Source organism: Manis javanica, chromosome 10 (genome assembly GCF_040802235.1).
Source record: "Manis javanica isolate MJ-LG chromosome 10, MJ_LKY, whole genome shotgun sequence".
NCBI lineage: Eukaryota > Metazoa > Chordata > Mammalia > Pholidota > Manidae > Manis > Manis javanica.
Genome location: NC_133165.1, coordinates 68113680 through 68132734, shown reverse-complemented (window position 1 = coordinate 68132734; position 19055 = coordinate 68113680). Strand labels below are relative to the sequence as shown.

The 19055-nt window shown below is 37.1% G+C and overlaps 1 protein-coding gene across 6 annotated transcripts in view; it reads left to right on the top strand.

Annotated features, from left to right (window-relative positions):
* PTPRR (protein tyrosine phosphatase receptor type R) overlaps positions 1-19055 on the top strand; it is a 236929-nt gene that overhangs the window by 200569 nt on the left and 17305 nt on the right. For all 6 annotated transcript variants that reach the window (XM_073215597.1, XM_037000349.2, XM_037000347.2 and 3 more), the window contains 2 exons: positions 14887-14997; positions 16312-16469. In XM_073215597.1, coding sequence (XP_073071698.1) covers positions 14887-14997; positions 16312-16469 — 269 coding nt within the window. The remainder of the gene's footprint in view (positions 1-14886; positions 14998-16311; positions 16470-19055) is intronic.

Below are 19055 nucleotides of genomic sequence, written 5' to 3'. Positions count from 1 at the left end.
TTCGGGGTCTTTTGTTGTTCCATATGAATTTTAAAACTATTTGTTCCAGTTCATTGAAGAATGCTGTTGGTATTTTGTTAGGGATTGCATTGAATCTGTAGATTGCTTTAGGCAGGATGGCCATTTTGATAATATTAATTCTTCCTAGCCAAGAGCATGGGATGAATTTCCATTTGTTAGTGTCCCCTTTAATTTCTCTTAAGAGTGTCTTGCAGTTTTCAGGGTATAGATCTTTCACTTCCTTGGTTAGATTTATTCCCAGGTATTTTATTATTTTTGATGCAACTGTGAATGGAATTGTTTTCCTGATTTCTCTTTCGCTAGTTCATCATTAGTGTATAGGAAAGCTACAGATTTCTGTGTGTTAATTTTGTATCCTGCAACTTTGCTGTATTCTGATATCAGTTCTAGTAGTTTTAGAGTGGAGTCTTTAGGGTTTTTTATGTACAATATCATGTCATCTACAAATAGTGACAGTTTAACTTCTTCTTTACCAATCTGGATACCTTGTATTTCTTTGTTTTATCTGATTGCCATAGCTAGGACCTCCAGCACTATGTTGAATAACAGTAGGGTGAGTGGGCATCCCTGTCTTGTTCCTGATCTTAGAGTAAAAGCTTTCAGCTTCTCGCTGTTCAGTATGATGTTGGCTGTGGGTTTGTCATATATGGCCTTTATTATGTTGTGGTACTTGCCCTTTATACCCATTTTGTTGAGAGTTTTTATCATGAATGGATGTTGAATTTTGTCGAATGGTTTTTCAGCATCTATGGAGATGATCATGTGGTTTTTGTCTTTCTTTTTGTTGATGTGGTGGATGATGTTGATGGATTTTCGAATGTGGTGCCATCCTTGCATCCCTGAGAATAATCCCACTTGATCATGGTGTATGATCCTCTTGGTGTATTTTTGAATTCAGTTTGATAATATTTTGTTGAGTATTTTTTCATCTATGTTCATCAGGGATATTGGTCTGTAATTTTCTTTTTTGGTGGGGTCTTTGTCTGGTTTTGGTATTAGAGTGATGCTGGCTTCATAGAATGAGTTTGGAAGTATTCCCTCCTCTTCTATTTTTTGGAAAACTTTAAGGAGAATGGGTATTATGTCTTCTCTATATGTCTATTAAATTTTAGTTGTGAATCCATCTGGACCAGGGGTTTTGTTTTTGGGTAGTTTTTTGATTACTGATTCAATTTCGTTGCTGGTAATTGGTCTGTTCAGATTTCCTGTTTCTTCCTTGGTCAGTCTTGGAAGGTTGTATTTTTCTAGGAAGGTGTCTATTTCTTCTAGGTTTTCCAGCTTGTTAGCATATGGATTCTCATAGTATTCTCTAATAATTCTTGTATTTCTGTGGGGTCCATCATGCTTTTTCCTTTCTCATTTCTGATTCTGTTTATGTGTGTAGATTCTTTTTTCTCTTAATAAGTCTGGCTAGGGGCCTATTTTGTTTATTTTCTCAAAGAACCATGTCTTGGTTTCATTCATTTTTTTCTATTGTTTTATTCTTCTCAATTTTATTTATTTCTTCTCTGATCTTTATTATGACCCTCCTTCTGCTGATTTTGGGCCTCATTTGTTCTTCTTTTTTCAGTTTCAATAATTGTGACTTTAGACTATTCATTTGGGATTATTCCTCCTTCTTTAAGTAGGCCTGGATTGCTATATACTTTCCTCTTAGAATTGCCTTCACTGCATCCCACAGAAGTTGGGACATTGTGCTGTTGTTGTCATTTGTCTCCATATATTGCTTGGTCTCTATTTTAATTTGGTCATTGATCCATTGATTATTTAGGAGCATGTTCTAAAGCCTCCATGTGTTTATGAGCCTTTTTGTTTTCTTTGTACAATTTATTTCTAGTTTTATACCTTTGTGGTCTGAGAAGTTGGTTGGTAGAATTTGAATCTTTTAGAATTTACTGAAGCTCTTTTTGTGGCCTAGTATGTGGTCTATTCTGGAAAATGTTCCATGGGCACTTGAGAAGAATGTGTATCCTACTGCTTTTGGGTGTAGAGTTCTGTAGATGTCTGTTAGGTCCATCTGTTCTAGTGTGTTGTTCAGTGCCTCTGTGTCCTTACTTATTTTCTGTCTGGTGGATCTGTCCTTTGGAGTGAGTGGTGTGTTGAAGTCTCCTAGAATGAATGCACTGCATTCTATTTCCTCCTTTAATTCTGTTAGTATTTGTTTCACATATATTGGTGCTCCTGTATTGGGTGCATATATATTTATAATGGTTATATCCTCTTGTTGGACTGACCCCTTTATCATTATGTAATGTCCTTCTTTATCTCTTGTTACTTTCTTTGTTTTGAAGTCTATTTTGTCTGAAACAAGTACTGCAACACCTGCTTTTTTCTCCCTATTGTTTGCATGAAATATCTTTTTCCACTCCTTCACTTTTAGTCTGTGTATGTCTTTGGGTTTGAGGTGAATCTCTTCTAAGCAGCATATAGATGGGTCTTACTTTTTTATCCATTCTATTACTCTGTGTCTTTTGATTGGTGTATTCAGTCCATTTACATTTAGGGTAATTATTGAAAGATATGTACTTATTGCCATTGCAGGCTTTAGACTTATGGTTACCAAATGTTCAAGCATAGCTGCTTTACTATCTAACTGTCTAACTTAACTTGCTTATTAAGCTATCATAAACACAGTCTAATGATTCTTTATTTCTCTCCCTTCTTATTCTCCCTTCTCCATTATTTATATGTTAGGTGTTTTATTCTGTACTCTTTTGTGTTTCCTTTGACTGCTTTTGTGAATAGTTGATTTTATTTTTTGCCTTTAGTGAGTATTTGGTTGGTCTGCTTTCTTTTGTGTGATTTTATTTTCTCTGGTGATATCTATTTAGCCTTACTTGTGCTTCCATCTGGAGCAGTCCCTTTGAAATATCCTGTAGAGGTGGTTTGTGGGAGGCAAATTCCCTCAACTTTTGCTTGTCTGGGAATTGTTTAATCCCTCCTTCATATTTAAATGATAATCATGGTGGATACAGTATTCTTGGTTCAAAGCCCTTCTGTTTCATTGCATTAAATATATCATGCTATTCTCTTCTGGCCTGTAAGGTTTCTGTTGAGAAGTCTGATGATAGCCTGATGTGTTTTCCTTTGTAGGTGACCTTTTTTCTCCCTCTGGCTGCCTTTTATACTCTGTCCTTGTCTTTGATCTTTGCCATTTTAATTATTATATGTCTTGATGTTGTCCTTGGGTCCCTTGTGTTGAGAGATCTGTGGGTTTCTGTGGTCTGAGAGACTATTTCCTCCCCTAGTTTGGGGAAGTTTTCAGCAATTATTTCTTCAAAGACATTTTCTATCCCTTTTTCTCTGTTCTTCTTCTTCTGGTACCCCTATAATGCAAATATTGTTCCATTTGGATTGGTCCCACAGTTCTCTTAATATTATTTCATTCCTGGAGATCCTTTAATCTCTCTCTGCCTCAGCTTCTCTGTATTCCTGTTCTCTGATTTCTATTCCATTAACGGTCACTTGCACCTCATCCAGTCTGCTCTTAAGTCCTTCCAGAGATTATTTTATTTCTGTATTCTCCCTCCTAACTTGGTCCTTTTGCTCTTGCATATTTCTCTGCAGGTCCATCAGCATGGTTATGACCTTTATTTTGAATTCTTTTTCAGGAAGATTGTTTGTATCTGTCTCCCCAGGCCCTCTCTCAGGTGTTGTCTGGGTAATTCTTGACTGGACCAAATTCTTCTGCCTTTTCATGGTGATAGAGGTAGTCATAGGCAGGTGGCGTGTATGGCAACTGGGAGAACAAAGTCCCTTCCTGCTTGCTGGTCACCCTGCCCCTCTCTGCTGCCTGTGTTGTTTACCTGCACACTGGGAGCAGCCTCAGGGTAGCCCAGAGCCCTACAGGAAGTGGCAGGCACACCAGGTGTGCTCTCCTGCAAGAACGGCGCCCCGTAGTGCCTTTCCCCGGCTTCCTCTGCCTGCGCTGGGCAACGGCACACCTGCCATGGCCCCTGGGTCTGGCCCGGTCGGCTGCATGCTGGGAGGAGACTCTGGGTAGCTGCTGTGGGTGCGGCCGCTTTGGCAGGGCTGCGCTGGAGGGAGAATGAGTGGTAGGCTATTTATCACTGTGAGAGGCTTCAGAACTGCTCTGCCTTACAGGGGGCTGGGGCACCTGAAGCTCCTCAGGATTCCCAGCCTGCTGGGCCTTGTGTGCCAGGACGATTCTGTCTGGCTGTGAGACCCCTGTCCCTTTAAGACTTTCAAAAAGCACTCGTTTTTCTTTTGTCCCAGGGAAACCGGCTGCTTAGACCTGCTCGCAGATTTTACTCTTCCATTTCCCTAATATACACACACCGTGCAATGTGTGTCTACACTCCCGGTGTGGGTTACTATGGCTGGTTATTTAGCAGTCCTGTGCTGCCACTCCCTCCCTGCTCTGACTCCTGTCTTCCCGCCAGTGAGCTGAGGTGGGGGATGCGCTCAGGTCCTGCCAGGTCATGGCTGGTATCTTACTCCCTTCGTGAGATGGTGAGTTCTCGCAGGTGTAGATGTAGCCCGGCTGTTGTACTATGTCCTCTGGTCTCTCTTTTAGGCATAGTTGTATTTGTTGTATTTTCAAAAATATATATGGTTTTGGGAGGAGATTTCTGCTGCCCTACTCACACCGCCATCTTGGCTCCTCCTTTCTACAGAGATGATTTTAACAACCAGTTAAAGTGACTAACAGATGGTTTTTCAATAGCAACAAAGGAAGCCAAAAATCTGTAGAATAATACCTACAAAGGGTTGAAAGAAAATAAGTGACAACCTACAACCCCTGCAGGATGTAACATTTCCTAGACCTGAGTAGAATGTATTACTCCTGCCCACTTTGGTTTGAATTATAATTTTCTGAATAGCCTGTCATGATGTGCTTTTTCAAAGCACCTTCAGATCCTTTCTAATTCTTTTTATTTTATTAAAAGTAAAATCATATGAAATCAATTTAGAAAAAGCACTAACTTATATAATTATTCTAATGTAAGTATATAAAAGTTTTGAAACCAATACATTATATTTCCCACAGAAAACATTATGTACTTGTCAGTGTTACATTCTTATTAAGGATTAACCCTTGACAAAGCATGTGTGAAAATCCCTCTCAAGGATTACAGAATGAGCTGTCATTACTGTGTAAGCTAAATTATAATTTTTGTTGTCTTGAACATGTCAATCCTCAAATCTTATGCTGTATTGGTAACTTCTGTAGGAAAAGTCAGAAAGAGGCTTTTAGTGCTTTAACTTGTTCTCAAATCAGGGTTTCATCAATACATAAGCAGCTAAGATGGTTGGTTAGGCAGAAAGCAGTCCCTTGAGGTTGAGCTACTATATGATATATTTCAGAGAAGTCCAATAGGGATGAATGGACGATTGACAAATACGCCAAAGCACCAACAGTTAGTCTTTTCCTCTGTCCCCAAGATGAAGGTTGTCATTCCAGCAGACCTATGAGATAAATATGTATTTCAAAGTGATGCTGAGTTCGTTCCCGGACAATGCACAGAACTCTCCATGCTGAGTTTGCCAAGGAATAGAGCCCCTCTTGTTCTTTCTCTTTCAAGTGCATCGGACTAGGGGCTAACCTGTTGGTACCATTCTCAGAGCTCACATTCTCCACAGGAGAGCTGAGTGGATCTCTTTAAAGCTAGAAATTTTTTTAAAATAATGACCACACTAAAGGATGATTGAGGTTTTTATTTTTCTCTTTGCATAATTCAGAAATTGGAGTGGCATTATTTTTCCTTACCATTTTTAGTCTCTTGTCTTTTAAATATCTAAGATATATCTTCTGGAAATATCAAAGTTAAACATGGAAGGTTACATGTTTTCCATGTGTAATTTGCTCCATGTATTTCCCTGTACCAGTCACAATCCCAAACATTGAAGTAAAGGGTCTGACTTTTTTCAATTGTTGATTTACTCATTAAATTAGAATTAAAATTTTCTTTTCATTCAGGCCCTCCAAAATCTTAAATATAATACTACAGAGAAAACTTTGATGTCTTAAAGATCAAAATGATACTGAGAAAATCTGGTTCAAAAGAAATATGCAACAGACTTCATACTACCAGGAAAATACTATTTACCAAAAATGTGCCAACTTTCAATTGTGTTAACTGTCATTGTTTGGAATTGACAAAAATCATTTCCTCCCCCAAAAATGAATTTCTTTAGAATTCCCAGGCTTTATAGTTTCATGAACTTTTCTACTTTCTAATAAATAAATGAATAATTGCTAGCTCCTATGAATAATTGCTAGCTCCTAGTTAATAATCCCAATATTCTCACAGTTGCTTTTTATAAAACGAGGACACACCAAAAAAATGTTGAATAGAGCTGAAAAATAAGTTATTTTATATTCTAAGAAAAGAGAAGAGATTTTATTGCTGATAAATTTGAATTCTTCATTTAGATAAATCTCAAGAAGAAGGGACTTCCTCTTCAGAGAATATTGAACTCACAGTGTTCCAACTCTTTTAACATAAACTACTGCATTCTTAGTGGAGACACAGGGTCTAAACCGGCAAAGCTGGAGAGAGATCAGTCCAAAAACTGGCAAGAAGCATTTGCATGCTTCCAAATGTCCTCTGGAGGTTACCTGTTCCCCCTCTCTTTCCACTTGAAGGGAAGTAGCTGTAAATGTCGATCATATATGTACTGTGGAAGATATTTTCTGCCCACTGCCATTTATTGAATATTTATTTCTACCCACTACCATTTATTGTATGTATATGCTAAACATAGGTCATACATAAATTCAGTTAATTTTCACTCTTACTCTACAAAGTAGGTCTTCCTATCCTTATATTATGAGAAACCTGAAGCTCAGAGAGGTTAAGGCATTTGCTAAATCCTCAAAGTTAGAGAGTGATGGAGTCCAAAGTTAACTTCAGGTTTGTTTTGATTCCAAAGTCCATGCACTTAATCATTGCCCCAACATAATAATGCACCAGATCAGGACACAAGACATTAGAAGGCAAGTGACCCACTCTTGGCCTCAGAATCATAAGACACTGAATTATCTTTCACTAAAGTGAGGGAATTATTTGGTGATGTGACCTAGCAAAATACTTCTTTCAAGTAGTGAACACAGCCTTATTCTTTCTTGATATTTATATACCTCTTTCACCTGAGTTAAGTTATGTGACTTAAATACTTTTAAATCCCATTTCACCCTTTGACCTATTCAGCAGTTTGCAAACAGTTTAACCTCAAAAAGCTAAATAAAGTTATCACATTTTAAGCTTTCTCTTCCTTCATTCTATTCCTTACTGCATCTGATAAAATTACAGAAAAGATGGATTTGAATGACATGTATCTGACCAAATAGTTCATACGATGCCTTTGAGCTTTTCAACAGGGGCCTGTAGAGTGAGTAGGTACACAAGGGAAGGTAATACAGGCAAAAGGACAGCAAACAAAGGCAGATGAGGAACCGTCCTTTGGTGTGGCTGGAGCTCACGTAGCATAGTGAAGGGAGTGAAGGGAGATGAGGCTGGAATGCTAAACTGTGCCCAAGAATATAGGACCATGGTTTTAAAAAAGAAAAGAAAAAGGAGAAGAGAAGAGAAGAGAAGAGAAAAGAAAAGAGAAGAGAAAAGAAAGAGAAAGAAAGAGAGAAAGAAAGAAAAAAAAAAAGAAGAAAAGAAAGAAAGAAAGAAAGAAAGAAAGAAAGAAAGAAAGAAAGAAAGAAAGAAAGAAAGAAAGAAAGAAAGAAAGAAAGAAAGAAAGAAAGAAAGAAAGAAAAGAAAGAAAGAAAGAGAGAAAAGAAAGAGAAAGAAAGAAAGAAAGAAAGAAAGAAAGAAAGAAAGAAAGAAAGAAAGAAAGAAAGAAAAAGAAGAGAGAAAAGAAAGAGAAGAGAGAGAGAGAGAAAGAAAGAAAGAAAGAAAGAAAGAAAGAAAGAAAGAAAGAAAGAAAGAAAGAAAGAAAGAAAGAAAGAAAGAAAGAAAGAAAAAGAAGAGAGGAAAGAAAGAGAGAGAAAAGAAAGAGAAAGAAAGAAAGAAAGAAAGAAAGAAAGAAAGAAAGAAAGAAAGAAAGAAAGAAAGAAAGAAAGAAAGAAAGAAAGAAAAAGAAGAGAGGAAAGAGAGAGAAAAGAAAGAGAAAAAGAAAGAAAGAAAGAAAGAAAGAAAGAAAGAAAGAAAGAAAGAAAGAAAGAAAGAAAGAAAGAAAGAAAGAAAGAAAGAAAGAAAGAAAGAAAGAAGGAAGGAAGGAAGGAAGGAAGGGAAGAAAGAAAGAAAGAAAGAAGGAAAGAAAGAAGGAAGAAAGAAGGAAAGAGAGAGGGAAGAAAGAAAGAAAGGGAAAGAGAGAGGGAGGGAGGGAGGAAGAAAACAAAAAACTTTGGCTTCCTTGTATAGGCAGCAGGGAGCCACTAAAGATGTTTTTTCAGTAGGCTAACAATGCCGTTTGTGTATCAAGAACATGATTAGTGACAAAATATAGGGTCTGGATTTGAGAAAAACAAGGGGAAGCAGGGAAATAGGTTAGTGGAAGTTGTGGTGACAGTGTAGGTAAAGGGATGAATTCAGAATTCAGAATCAAGGCAATGACAGAACATATTGAGACAAGGGACAGACTTAAAAGGCCTTCCAGAAAGGAAGTCACAGGGCTTAGTTTCTAACTGAATGTGAAGACAAGAGAGAATCTGACTTCAAGATTTCTGGTTTGGAGACTGAGTAGAAGAAGGTGATGTCATGAACCTAGATGGACAGAAAGGGAAGAGTTGTGAGATAAGAAATGAGTCCCATTTTTAATATGTTAAATTTGAGGAGTCCTGGAAACCTTTGGATGGTGGTGAAGTCTACTTTGCAGTTAGAAATAAGAGTCTAGAGCTTTGGAGAATGTACAACTGAGAGAGAGATTGGACAAATGGTGGCTGACTTCATGGCAATGTACAAAATGTATATGAAGAGAAAAAAATAAGGTTCTGTACTCAGTTGTATGTTCTGCTGTCTACATATTTTGAGTGTTCTACATGCCATTAATAATTCATCAAAAATATGATTTTAAGTAACTGTTAGAATGTTTAACTGTTAGAATGGATGCTAAAACTGGATGCTAAAATGTATGTAACCACATCTTTATTAATAGCCCTTAGATTGTTTCAGATTTTTTATCCACATCTCTAATTATTTCATTGAAGTATGTTTTCAGATGTGAAATTACCCAGCCAAATGGGGTAAACTTTTGAAAGAATGTTTTCCCAATGTGTTTTCCAGAAATGTATCTAACTGTACATCATCTTCAGAATCTGGAATCGCCAGCTAACCTTGATGACAGTCCGTGTATAGTTCCTCTTTATAAAATACATAATTCTGTATATGCTTGTGTACCTTTACTCATCCACTGAAGAAATATTTATCAACTGTCTATTACCCACTGGTGCAGACACTTACATTATATCTGCATTGACAGAAATGGACAAAGAGCCTTCCCTGCATGGCGTTTTCAGTCTAACAGGGGAAGATAACAGTAAACAAGAAACAAAACAAATATTATATGCAATTACAAAGCATTAGGTGCTCTAGGAAAAAAAAGGAAACATCTGGCAGAGTAAGAGCTGGGAGACAGTTTGTAAGAAAATCCAGTGGTCACGTGGCCATCTTTGACCAGAGCAGGTGAGGGAGTTAGTCAAAGACAGATCTGGCAGGAGGCACGTCTAGCTGGTGAAAACACGCTAGTTTTCCTGAGGTGTTTGAGAAAAGGCTAGAAAGCCATCGTGGCTGAAGTCCAATGTGCAGAGGGGAGAGTGATAGGAGATAAGGTCAAAGATGTAACTGTTGCTTAGAAATAATTTACTGAGGCAACTGGTACATCATTACAAGATATTTAATATTAGAATTTGGTTGGATTTTAATTCTGAATTTTACCTTCTTTAAAATGGCAATAATATGGCTCCTTAAATTGCAAAGATGTTGGAAGAGATTAAGAAATATTTCACATATAGGTAATTCTTTGTATAGTTAAAGGTGCTGTGATAATATTAGTTCCTATTCTTAATAGCTAATATAAATATTTTAAAATTTGTGGATGGCAGCCTATAAGAATCTAAGGAACACAAAAGAAGATAAGCAATGACTTCATTAAATCAAATCACAGCTACTATAGAAGACTTTGATTAATTAAATATACCCAAAATCTTTTTTGCAATATAAATATTTGGTGTATCCCGCATTTATCTTAAGTTTCATCATTAAATCTGATGTGTACTCAGATGGGAAAGATTGTCTACTCAACAGATAAGTAAATTATACTAAAAATAAAGATCACCTTTTTAAGCTGTTCATTTGGAGGGAAAATGAATTTTTCTGATAGAACACCTTAGTAACAAAATGTTAATCATGCTGTTCTATTCTAAATGCATAAAGTGAAAATACATCTTCTCTGTCATTTATAATATGCTAAAAAATTTAGAGTTCAATTTAGGCAATCTAGTAAGTTCATCAAATATACATAGAAAGTCTAAACACTGGGCTGTTTGAGCTTCTGAATTACTAATGTTATGAGCACTAACAGTGTGCTTAGAAATTACTCTTGAAGGCAAGTGTATGTGTAGACCCTACTACCAATAAGGGCACCAAGGCCCAAGGAGGGGAAGCAACTCCTCCTCCCCATGCTATATACTCTCCCCAAGTCTTCCTGCCTTTGCGGGGAAGAAGAATAGGGTCCAGTGCAAGCAGGGACTCGGGCCAGAGAATGGTGTGAAGAAATGTTTACAGTCCAGATTAACATCTCTAACCACTCTCTTTAGGAAGGGAAGAGGAGATAGGCAAGGCATTCTGATCTGGTTTAAATTTTTTTTTTAAATGTGTTAAATCTGTTCATTCAAAGGATTGGCCAATTTGAAAGTATGGATTGGCACTATAATGTAGGAGTCATGCTCAATTTAGAGGTCAGACTGTTAACTGTGCAGTAGACAAGAGGATTCATGCTTTGTGCCAAGAATGAAAAAACAAATGACAAGTAAACCGAATCCCAAAACCAGAAAGTCCAAACCAGGTTGGGGAAGGGAATGTTGGACATGGTGACATAGAGAGTGGAGACTTGATGACCAGTAAACCCTGGAGGATCAGAATTAGATATTACATCATCTAGGGAGGCAGCCTGGTCCCTAATCCCATTTCCTTTGTGAACAGGGATTTGGCAGTCATGCTGCCCAAGCAGTTAAAGGTGGCCTGAAATCAGAGACTGACAACCCCGAAGCAAAATCACTCATCTGTCCTTGTAAATATGTTCATTTTCCAAATATAACTTTGCACCCTAATTTATAATCTGCTAGGTTATATTCAATGGCTGTAGCCTGCTTTACTTCTAACTATACTTAGAAGCTCTCTTGACACTAATCAAAAAAAGAGTGGAAAATCACACACACACAAGGAAAACCCTAATATTTTATCTTAAAATATATACATTTATTCATCTTGAATTTTGTTCATTATTATAGTAGCTCTCAATCTTTTTTTTTTAGTGTTGATCTGAAGCTGGAGTTCTAGATCATATAGTCTGTGTCAGTCACTCCCTTTATACATCAAAATGTTCCATTTCAGTTTCTTTAAAGTAGAAAAGTTTATAAAACAATATAAATGCAGAATCCTGTCTAGATTTTCAAACTCTGCTCTAACTTTTATAATTGTCTCACCTGTACCTGATTTGACTTCAGTTGTCTTTACTGATTTCCCATTACTGAACTTGAATGATTGAGTCAAGAAGGAATTAAGTGTTATGTTGGTGAAGACACTTAATATTCAGTTGCTGCATCTATGTTAGTAGTATTTAGTTGGAACACCAGAAATAACAGTAACTACAGTAGTAATATTTGCAGACAATCTAGCCAATTCTCTCCCTCTTTAATATAACCCAAATGAACCTAAGCATCTTCTTTTCATTTATTAGAGCCACTTTCTATATGATGATACAGGTCTTTAGTTCATAGAGCAAAATCTTTTTGCTTTTAAATGCTTAGAATTTAAAAGGGTATGAACTTTAAAAAGATTTGTTTTTCAGTCAACTGAATACTAGCTAGACCTCCTTTTATATATGCAAATAGCATTAAAGTTGTGGTGCCAGAGGGAGGGTCAAAGAAAAACAAGATAATAAAAATATGAGTTTGCATTACTTTGCATTGCATTCTACTTTTGCTATAAAACCACTGATTACAAAAAATTGGTTAACATACAGAATCTTTATAGTCAAGACTCAGTAATTACTTGTTTGCACAGGACACACAGGACCCTATGAAAATGTCTTTTCCCTCCAAATTATAAATTCTTGGAATAATATATCATTTTACTGAAGGGATCAGCCCACTTAGCAGAATAGTGATGATTTGAGGTTCTATTCTGCTAGATAGCATGGTATTTAAAAGAATTACCTACAATCAGTGTGCTTTCAAAGTATTATCTGTAAGAGAGCATTTTCTTTCCTTACATTTTCTGTCTCTTTCATATCATTGTTAGCACCACAATAGAGAAACCCTAAAAAGCTGTTCACGAAAATAATGTGAACGGTGAACTTGTGCTCTTAGAAACGACTACATTTGCAGCTCTCCCCACTTCATATTCAAAAAGCACCCACACTTACCAGGTCTCTTTTTCTACGTTCTCCTAAAAGGGGGAAAAAATGGATACTGTGTGTAAAAATAAGCTATTGTGTGTCTCAGAAAGGAGATGGGATGCTAATTAAGGGTTGTTTGAATGAGCAAGTCACATTACATTGTCTACTGAGAGCGTACTGCCAATTGCGTTTTTGGTTAAGAGTCAAGAAAAACATTCAAGAGGGGCCCCGGCAAGCTTGGGAGAGAACAAGCAGCACTTCCATGATCACGTAGGTGCATTAAGCCTGTTCAAATACTGTGAAGCGTCGGGGTGCGAGCTCCTGAACCCCAGCTTTTACTGCTGGTTTCAGGAGCTACCTTCCCAAAGGGGCTCAGGTCTGATCACAGACAATGGGGCATGTATGCCAGACCGCTGGACCACTGAGTGCCTCTTTCTTTGTTCAATGTCTGTTTCAAGATTCTTGGTCACTCTTCTTGGATTCATCCGGGAGGCATGGGTTTTAAGGTACACAATAGCTCGGATCTGGCAGTGAAATAATTGATGCTTCATTGAAAGAAACTAGGCAAATTGGTTAGTATGATTCTCTTTAACAAATCGAGGATATTTTAGGCATTGGGTGCAACTCATAAATGAGGAGGGAAATAAATCCGTCTATTTTTAAAAGGTTTCTTTTCTTAACGTACATGTTATGTGAGCCAGAGTATGCCGCTAGTCCGATAGTCTGACAGTCTTGGGCGTAGGGGTGGCATGTAAACAGGTGAAACCGATTTACTCTGGAAAAGGACCAGAACACAGACGATGCAAACGTGTTTTTATCGTAATGGATGGAAGACGCGGCACTTCCACCCGGCAGCGACCTTCCTCAGGGCCCTAGCGTGTGGGGCATTTGGTCCTTAGCAAGAGCTCCCTGGAGGTGTGTTTCTGATACTTTACATGCTTTTTCCTTTAGTTCTGTAATTTTGTGATTCTTGTGCTGCTCTTTTGAATCTATAAATTCTCAGTTTTTTTCAAGTGTGATCATATGCTGTTGAAATAAATGTGAAGAAGCAAGTGTCCTGTCCCGAGTACAAAAAGGTCTTGATGAAGGCAACAAGCTAAGGAATTTCTCTTTAAATGTTCAAGTGTGTTTGGAAGAAAACAAGTTCTACTTAAACAATGTTTCTAAAGTTAACATTGCTTCCACGGACATTTGAAATAAAACATCAAGTTTCACACTTTCCAATTTCGATCATTAAAATATGTGGTAAAAATATTAATAGTTTCATGCAGTTATTTAAAAGGCAAAATAATAGTATCAGCTTGTAGGTATACTTGAATCTCATTTTGAAGTTTTCTTTTAATAATGTAGCTTAGTATGATGCTAAATATAATTTAATGTGTAATCTAATTAAGTAATGTTCTAATCATTTTAGATAAAAGATCTATAATCCAGTAGTTATAAAATATAATAGCCTCCACAATAATAACAACATGTTTTGAATGTTTTGAATGTCTATTGTATGCCTGGCTTTCTCCTGTAATACATCTTTCTTTGTATTAAATCATGAGGAAACTGAGGCTAGAGAGTCAATACATCTTACTTATGGGTTATAGCTGATAAGTGGTGGAACTAAAATTTGAACCCCTGCTCTCTGGCTCCAAAGCCTGGACCATAACCACATTATAATGCCTTGCTTACAGTATAATTATTATTACACTTATTAAACTTCAAAGAGGATCCATTGTAAAAACATTTTTTTTTTAATTTTGTTTTACTTTTATTTCAATGGACCCATAGGTGAAAAGATCATTTGGTCCTGGAAAAATGTAATACCACTGATGTATTAACGATAATAGCATCTGCTTTGCATACAAGGGAAACTTCCTTCTGTGGCACTTAACACATTACAGCTACTCCTATTAGACACTTGGCTTAACACAGGAATTATGAGAAATCATTCCTTTATTTCCAGTGATCACATGATAATGAAAAACTCTAATTTTTGGATCTTAATTGCCTCATTCATCTTTTCATTTCTATGTGGGATTTTGGGAAATTTTACCTTTACAATTATTTTTTTTGTGTATGAGATTAAAGCAACAGGGTTTAACAGGCACATGTAAAGTCTGATATTTTATTTTTAAAACTTAATTGAGATATAATTTATATACCATAAAAGTTGCCTGTTTGAAATGTACAATTCTACAGTTTTAGTACATTTACAGCATTGTAAAATTGCTAATTGATTTTTTTAATTAATTAAGAACTCTTTGAGATGTTTGAATGAAAAGTGCTTCAAGGCAATGGAAACCATTGATCTTTGCTGTGTTCTTCCTTCTCCTCCTCCAGAAATGTGTGCTCTACTGGCCAGAAAAGAGAGGAATATATGGGAAAGTTGAGGTTCTAGTTATCAACGTCAATGAATGTGCTAACTACACCATTCGAAACCTCGTCTTAAAGGTAGATTTTGTAGCTAGAGCTACCTGAATAAGGTTAGAGGATTACATTTCTACTTTGAAATTATTTATCATAATAAGTAGTATGAATCCAATTCAAACAAAGTAAATAATGTCAAGATCAGAGCAATTACAATCATCCCTCATATTTCGTTGTTGTCAGTTATTGTTTTGTTAGTAATGATTAAGTTAATATCCATAGATATTCAGGAAATTCACTAAGTAGGATGTAATGACCTAATCTGCATAAATAAAACATCTCTGAGTTAACCTTTTGAATGCCTTTAACTAAAGGCTTGTGCTGGAGACTACTGAATTTTTTCTTTAATGTCATTTTGGTCTAAGCAGCTTTAAGTAAGGCCTGGAAACTGTGAAAGAGAAAAATCTGTGCCTGTGGGTGTCAGTGGGAGGCAAGACAAGCCTGAAGTGTTGGTGAGATCTTCCCAAACTTGGAGTTACAGTAATTTATAGGGACTTTCCCCAGACCAGATTATGTCATAGAAAAGTTATCTTTTTAAAGTTACCGGCAGCCAGTGCTGAAGAAGGTTGCCCCATAGTTTTTCCTCCTAGAGAGCAATCATCCCAAAGTTATCAGTCCTACCTGGAGCCTCCCTGATGGGACAGAATCATCACAGACCCAACGAGGAGAGGCAGGGCGGTGCTGAGGGTTTCCAGTGGGAAGTTTAGGATAGGAAAGCACTGACCCAAACCTGTTTTTCCCCACATTTCCTGAGTTCTGCCCCTGCCCGGCCCCAGCAAGGCTCTGAGTCTTGAGATGATGCACATAGATGCTCAAAGTGTCTAATCTAGGCACCCCTTGTAGCTTCTTTACTACTGCATCTCCTCACTGCTGTTAAAAACTAGGACTTGAGATGAGTGTACAAGTATTTGAGTGACTGAGTATAAAATTAAGTGTTCTTGAATCATTCAATATGTTTGTAATAACCTGTCTGGAACGGTCAAAGAGCAGGAAACCCACTATATCCTAATTCTTTCTTGGCTGTATTTTCACTTACCATTATGTTTATTATAACAAGTTACAAACATGTATTTCTCATGTTTCACATACATTTTCCATGTTAAATATTTAATTCTCATCTAATAGAGGCAAGACTGCCAACTTTTAACATTAGCATATTTACAGTAAAATTTCCTCAAGGTGAAAGCGTGTTCTTCAAAAATCTCCCTAGATTTTTTCTTCCACCCAGAAATAAGTTGCCAGCATTTTGGGGATGATAAAAGACATTCAGTATTGCGGTTTGGATGACTTTTGGTTCCACCAGTAAATGAAGCATTTGGTGGCTATTGCTATTTTCAGCAAGGAAGTCACACCCAACATGTGAAGCATTACTGGTATACCTCATGGCCTGACCACAAGACTCCAGACAGCGCCCAGCCCCTTCTGCAGCTTATGCTGGAGGTAGAAGAAGATAGACTTATTTCCATGGGCCGAGGGCCTGTGGTTGTCCACTGCAGGTAAGGGATCAACTGTCCTTTCTACCTAAGCAACTGCCCATCCTTTGTTAAGTCATAGAGCAGGTAAGAGTTGAATTTGGCACCCTGGTTTTGACTATGTTGGCAAATTAAGTATTTATTAAAATTGGTTGACTTTCTAATAGAGTTTTGTTCAAGGTTAGGCTTTACAGAAGTGAAGTGTTATTATTAAGGCATTTTCAGCATGCAGCCATTACACAATAGAGAAAATACTACTTTGAAATAAATGGCTCAGGGAGCAAGAGAGTATATTTAGTCCTCTACCTTGAAACATGTTAATTCATTTAGTCTCATCACTCTCATGTACACTAGGAATGACAGATTTTTTCTAATTATCAATGGTTATTTTGTTGTTTCAAGAGGGTACCTGAACTAGACTTGAACTATATGTTGATAACATTTATTATTATGTCAGATTTGGTGAAAAACAGTCAACTATTTTAAAAGTTATCACATGAAAAACAAATGGAAATAAATCTACGAGGTGGGAAGCAGGCAAGTGGTAGTTCACCAAATGGAAGACAAAGTGCTGTTTCCAGAACATGGGGTCACGGAGGGACTAGGACACAAAAGCAGCAGCTGTCCATGGCAGTTCCCTTCTCTAGTGCCTGACTGAAATCTCCCTGCTCATACTGATACCCCAACCCCCTTTTTCCCCTTTTGGTGTACCCTAACTAAAGCAAATATTTTTAGTTATTTGTATACCCAGCCATTTATTCTCCATACTTTCTCAAAGTAATTTACATTGCTTTATTTAACCTCGTAAGTCTTATAAGATAGATTTGGATGATATTTTTAATACATAAAATATATTATTTTTTATTATAATTTTAGCATCCTTTTTTGAAACTTGGTGGTTTAATTAAAGAGTAAAATCTACTATATGTCTATTTATCCAAAGGCATCATTATCTAGTTTCTAGCATGAAGCCTTGTTCTAAACTTAGCTTCGGGGTGAGGAAAAACAACCTAATGGGCCATGTTTTAGGAACTGTCCCCCACCCAAAATTATAAAACACTCAGGATATCTCAAATGAACTAACCACTTCCCTTATAAAACCAGCTCCCCTTCTGAGGACTAAGAATCATTTCTAAAAATGAGAACAGCTTTTTACCAGGCACTTAACATCTAATGTTGACAGTTATCTTTGGCTCTTCTTTCATTTCCAACCTCAGTATCTAATCAGTCACCAGATTGGCTTTCTCTTCAAAGCTTCTCCCACAATCATCACTTCCTGTCCAACTACCCAAGTTCAGGCCTAATGACCTCATTCATGTATTTGAGAAGGAGTAGGCTAATTGCACACACACACCCACTTCCCCTTGCCCCACCCCGCCATGGCCTACCCTATGCATGTCTCTTGGATGATATCCCTAAAACCCTCTTTTATCACACAGAGTCCCTACTCAAAACTTCTCAGTGGCATCCCATTGCTGTGACTGTATCTATAGGTGAACTGCAAGGGTCAGTGAACTCCTTAAAATACTTGAACAATTTTGAGTGCATCAAGTTCTGTGTATTTTTCTGGGGAGTGAAAAATTATAGTCTTCATCAAATTCTAAAAAAAAAGGAATACCTCTTTTAGAGGATGAAGTCCAGACCTCTTAGCTTTCCATATGTGATCCTTTATAAATGCCAGTGTATTAGTCTTATTTGCCACTACTTCTCTAAAACAACTGTTTCTTCAAGCCAAGTTAGTCTACTCATTGTCACACATTGTATGTCCTGTTCTTCAGCAATTCCTTCTTAATAGCCTCCTCATACATGGAATATTCTGTCACTTATGATACCCCAAATGCCTGCTATCTATAGAGTACATTCAAATCCTAACGCTTTAATGAAACAAACTCTTTATAGACACTTCAGCTAAGAGAGACTCATTCTACCTCTAGATTCCTCTGCTCTCACATTCAGTAAGAAGTAAGTGCCAAATATGAGAACTCAATGCTATTTGAGTGACAAGAGAGGAACTATGAATTCAAACCATGAGGAATGAAGAAAATCTTTAAAAATTGGAATAACGTTGATCACAATCTTTAAAATGACCAATGTTTGTTTTAAAAGGTGGTATAGGAAGAGCATTTCTGATGGACGAAATGCCATTAACACAGAAAGGAAAATTGGAAAATAAAAGTCATTTTTTGCAATGATTTGTGTAAATGAAAAAATCGGCCCAAGGGGACCAGAAGGAGAGTACAAAGACATAGAGCTTGAAAGTTAGTCACATTCATATGATGCAAAGTCATGAATACCATGCTAGGGAGCTTAGACATCATGCTGTAACTATTGGGAGCCATCTGCGGTTTCTGAGTAGAGAGTGATATGACCAGGTCCCTAGTTGATGAAGGTGAACCTAGCAGCTGTGTGTATCCAGGCAACAACTTGACACTTGCAAACCATGAGATCATTGCTAATCATGAAGTAGGGAGATATCAAAAACGTGAGCACAGTTTATAGAAAAGAAAGCATAGATCCCAAAAGCTCAGTAGAGGTGGAAAACAAGAATTGGTAACAGATTGGATGTAGGAGGTGAGAGAGGGGGAGATGTTGATGATGGCTCCAAGATTT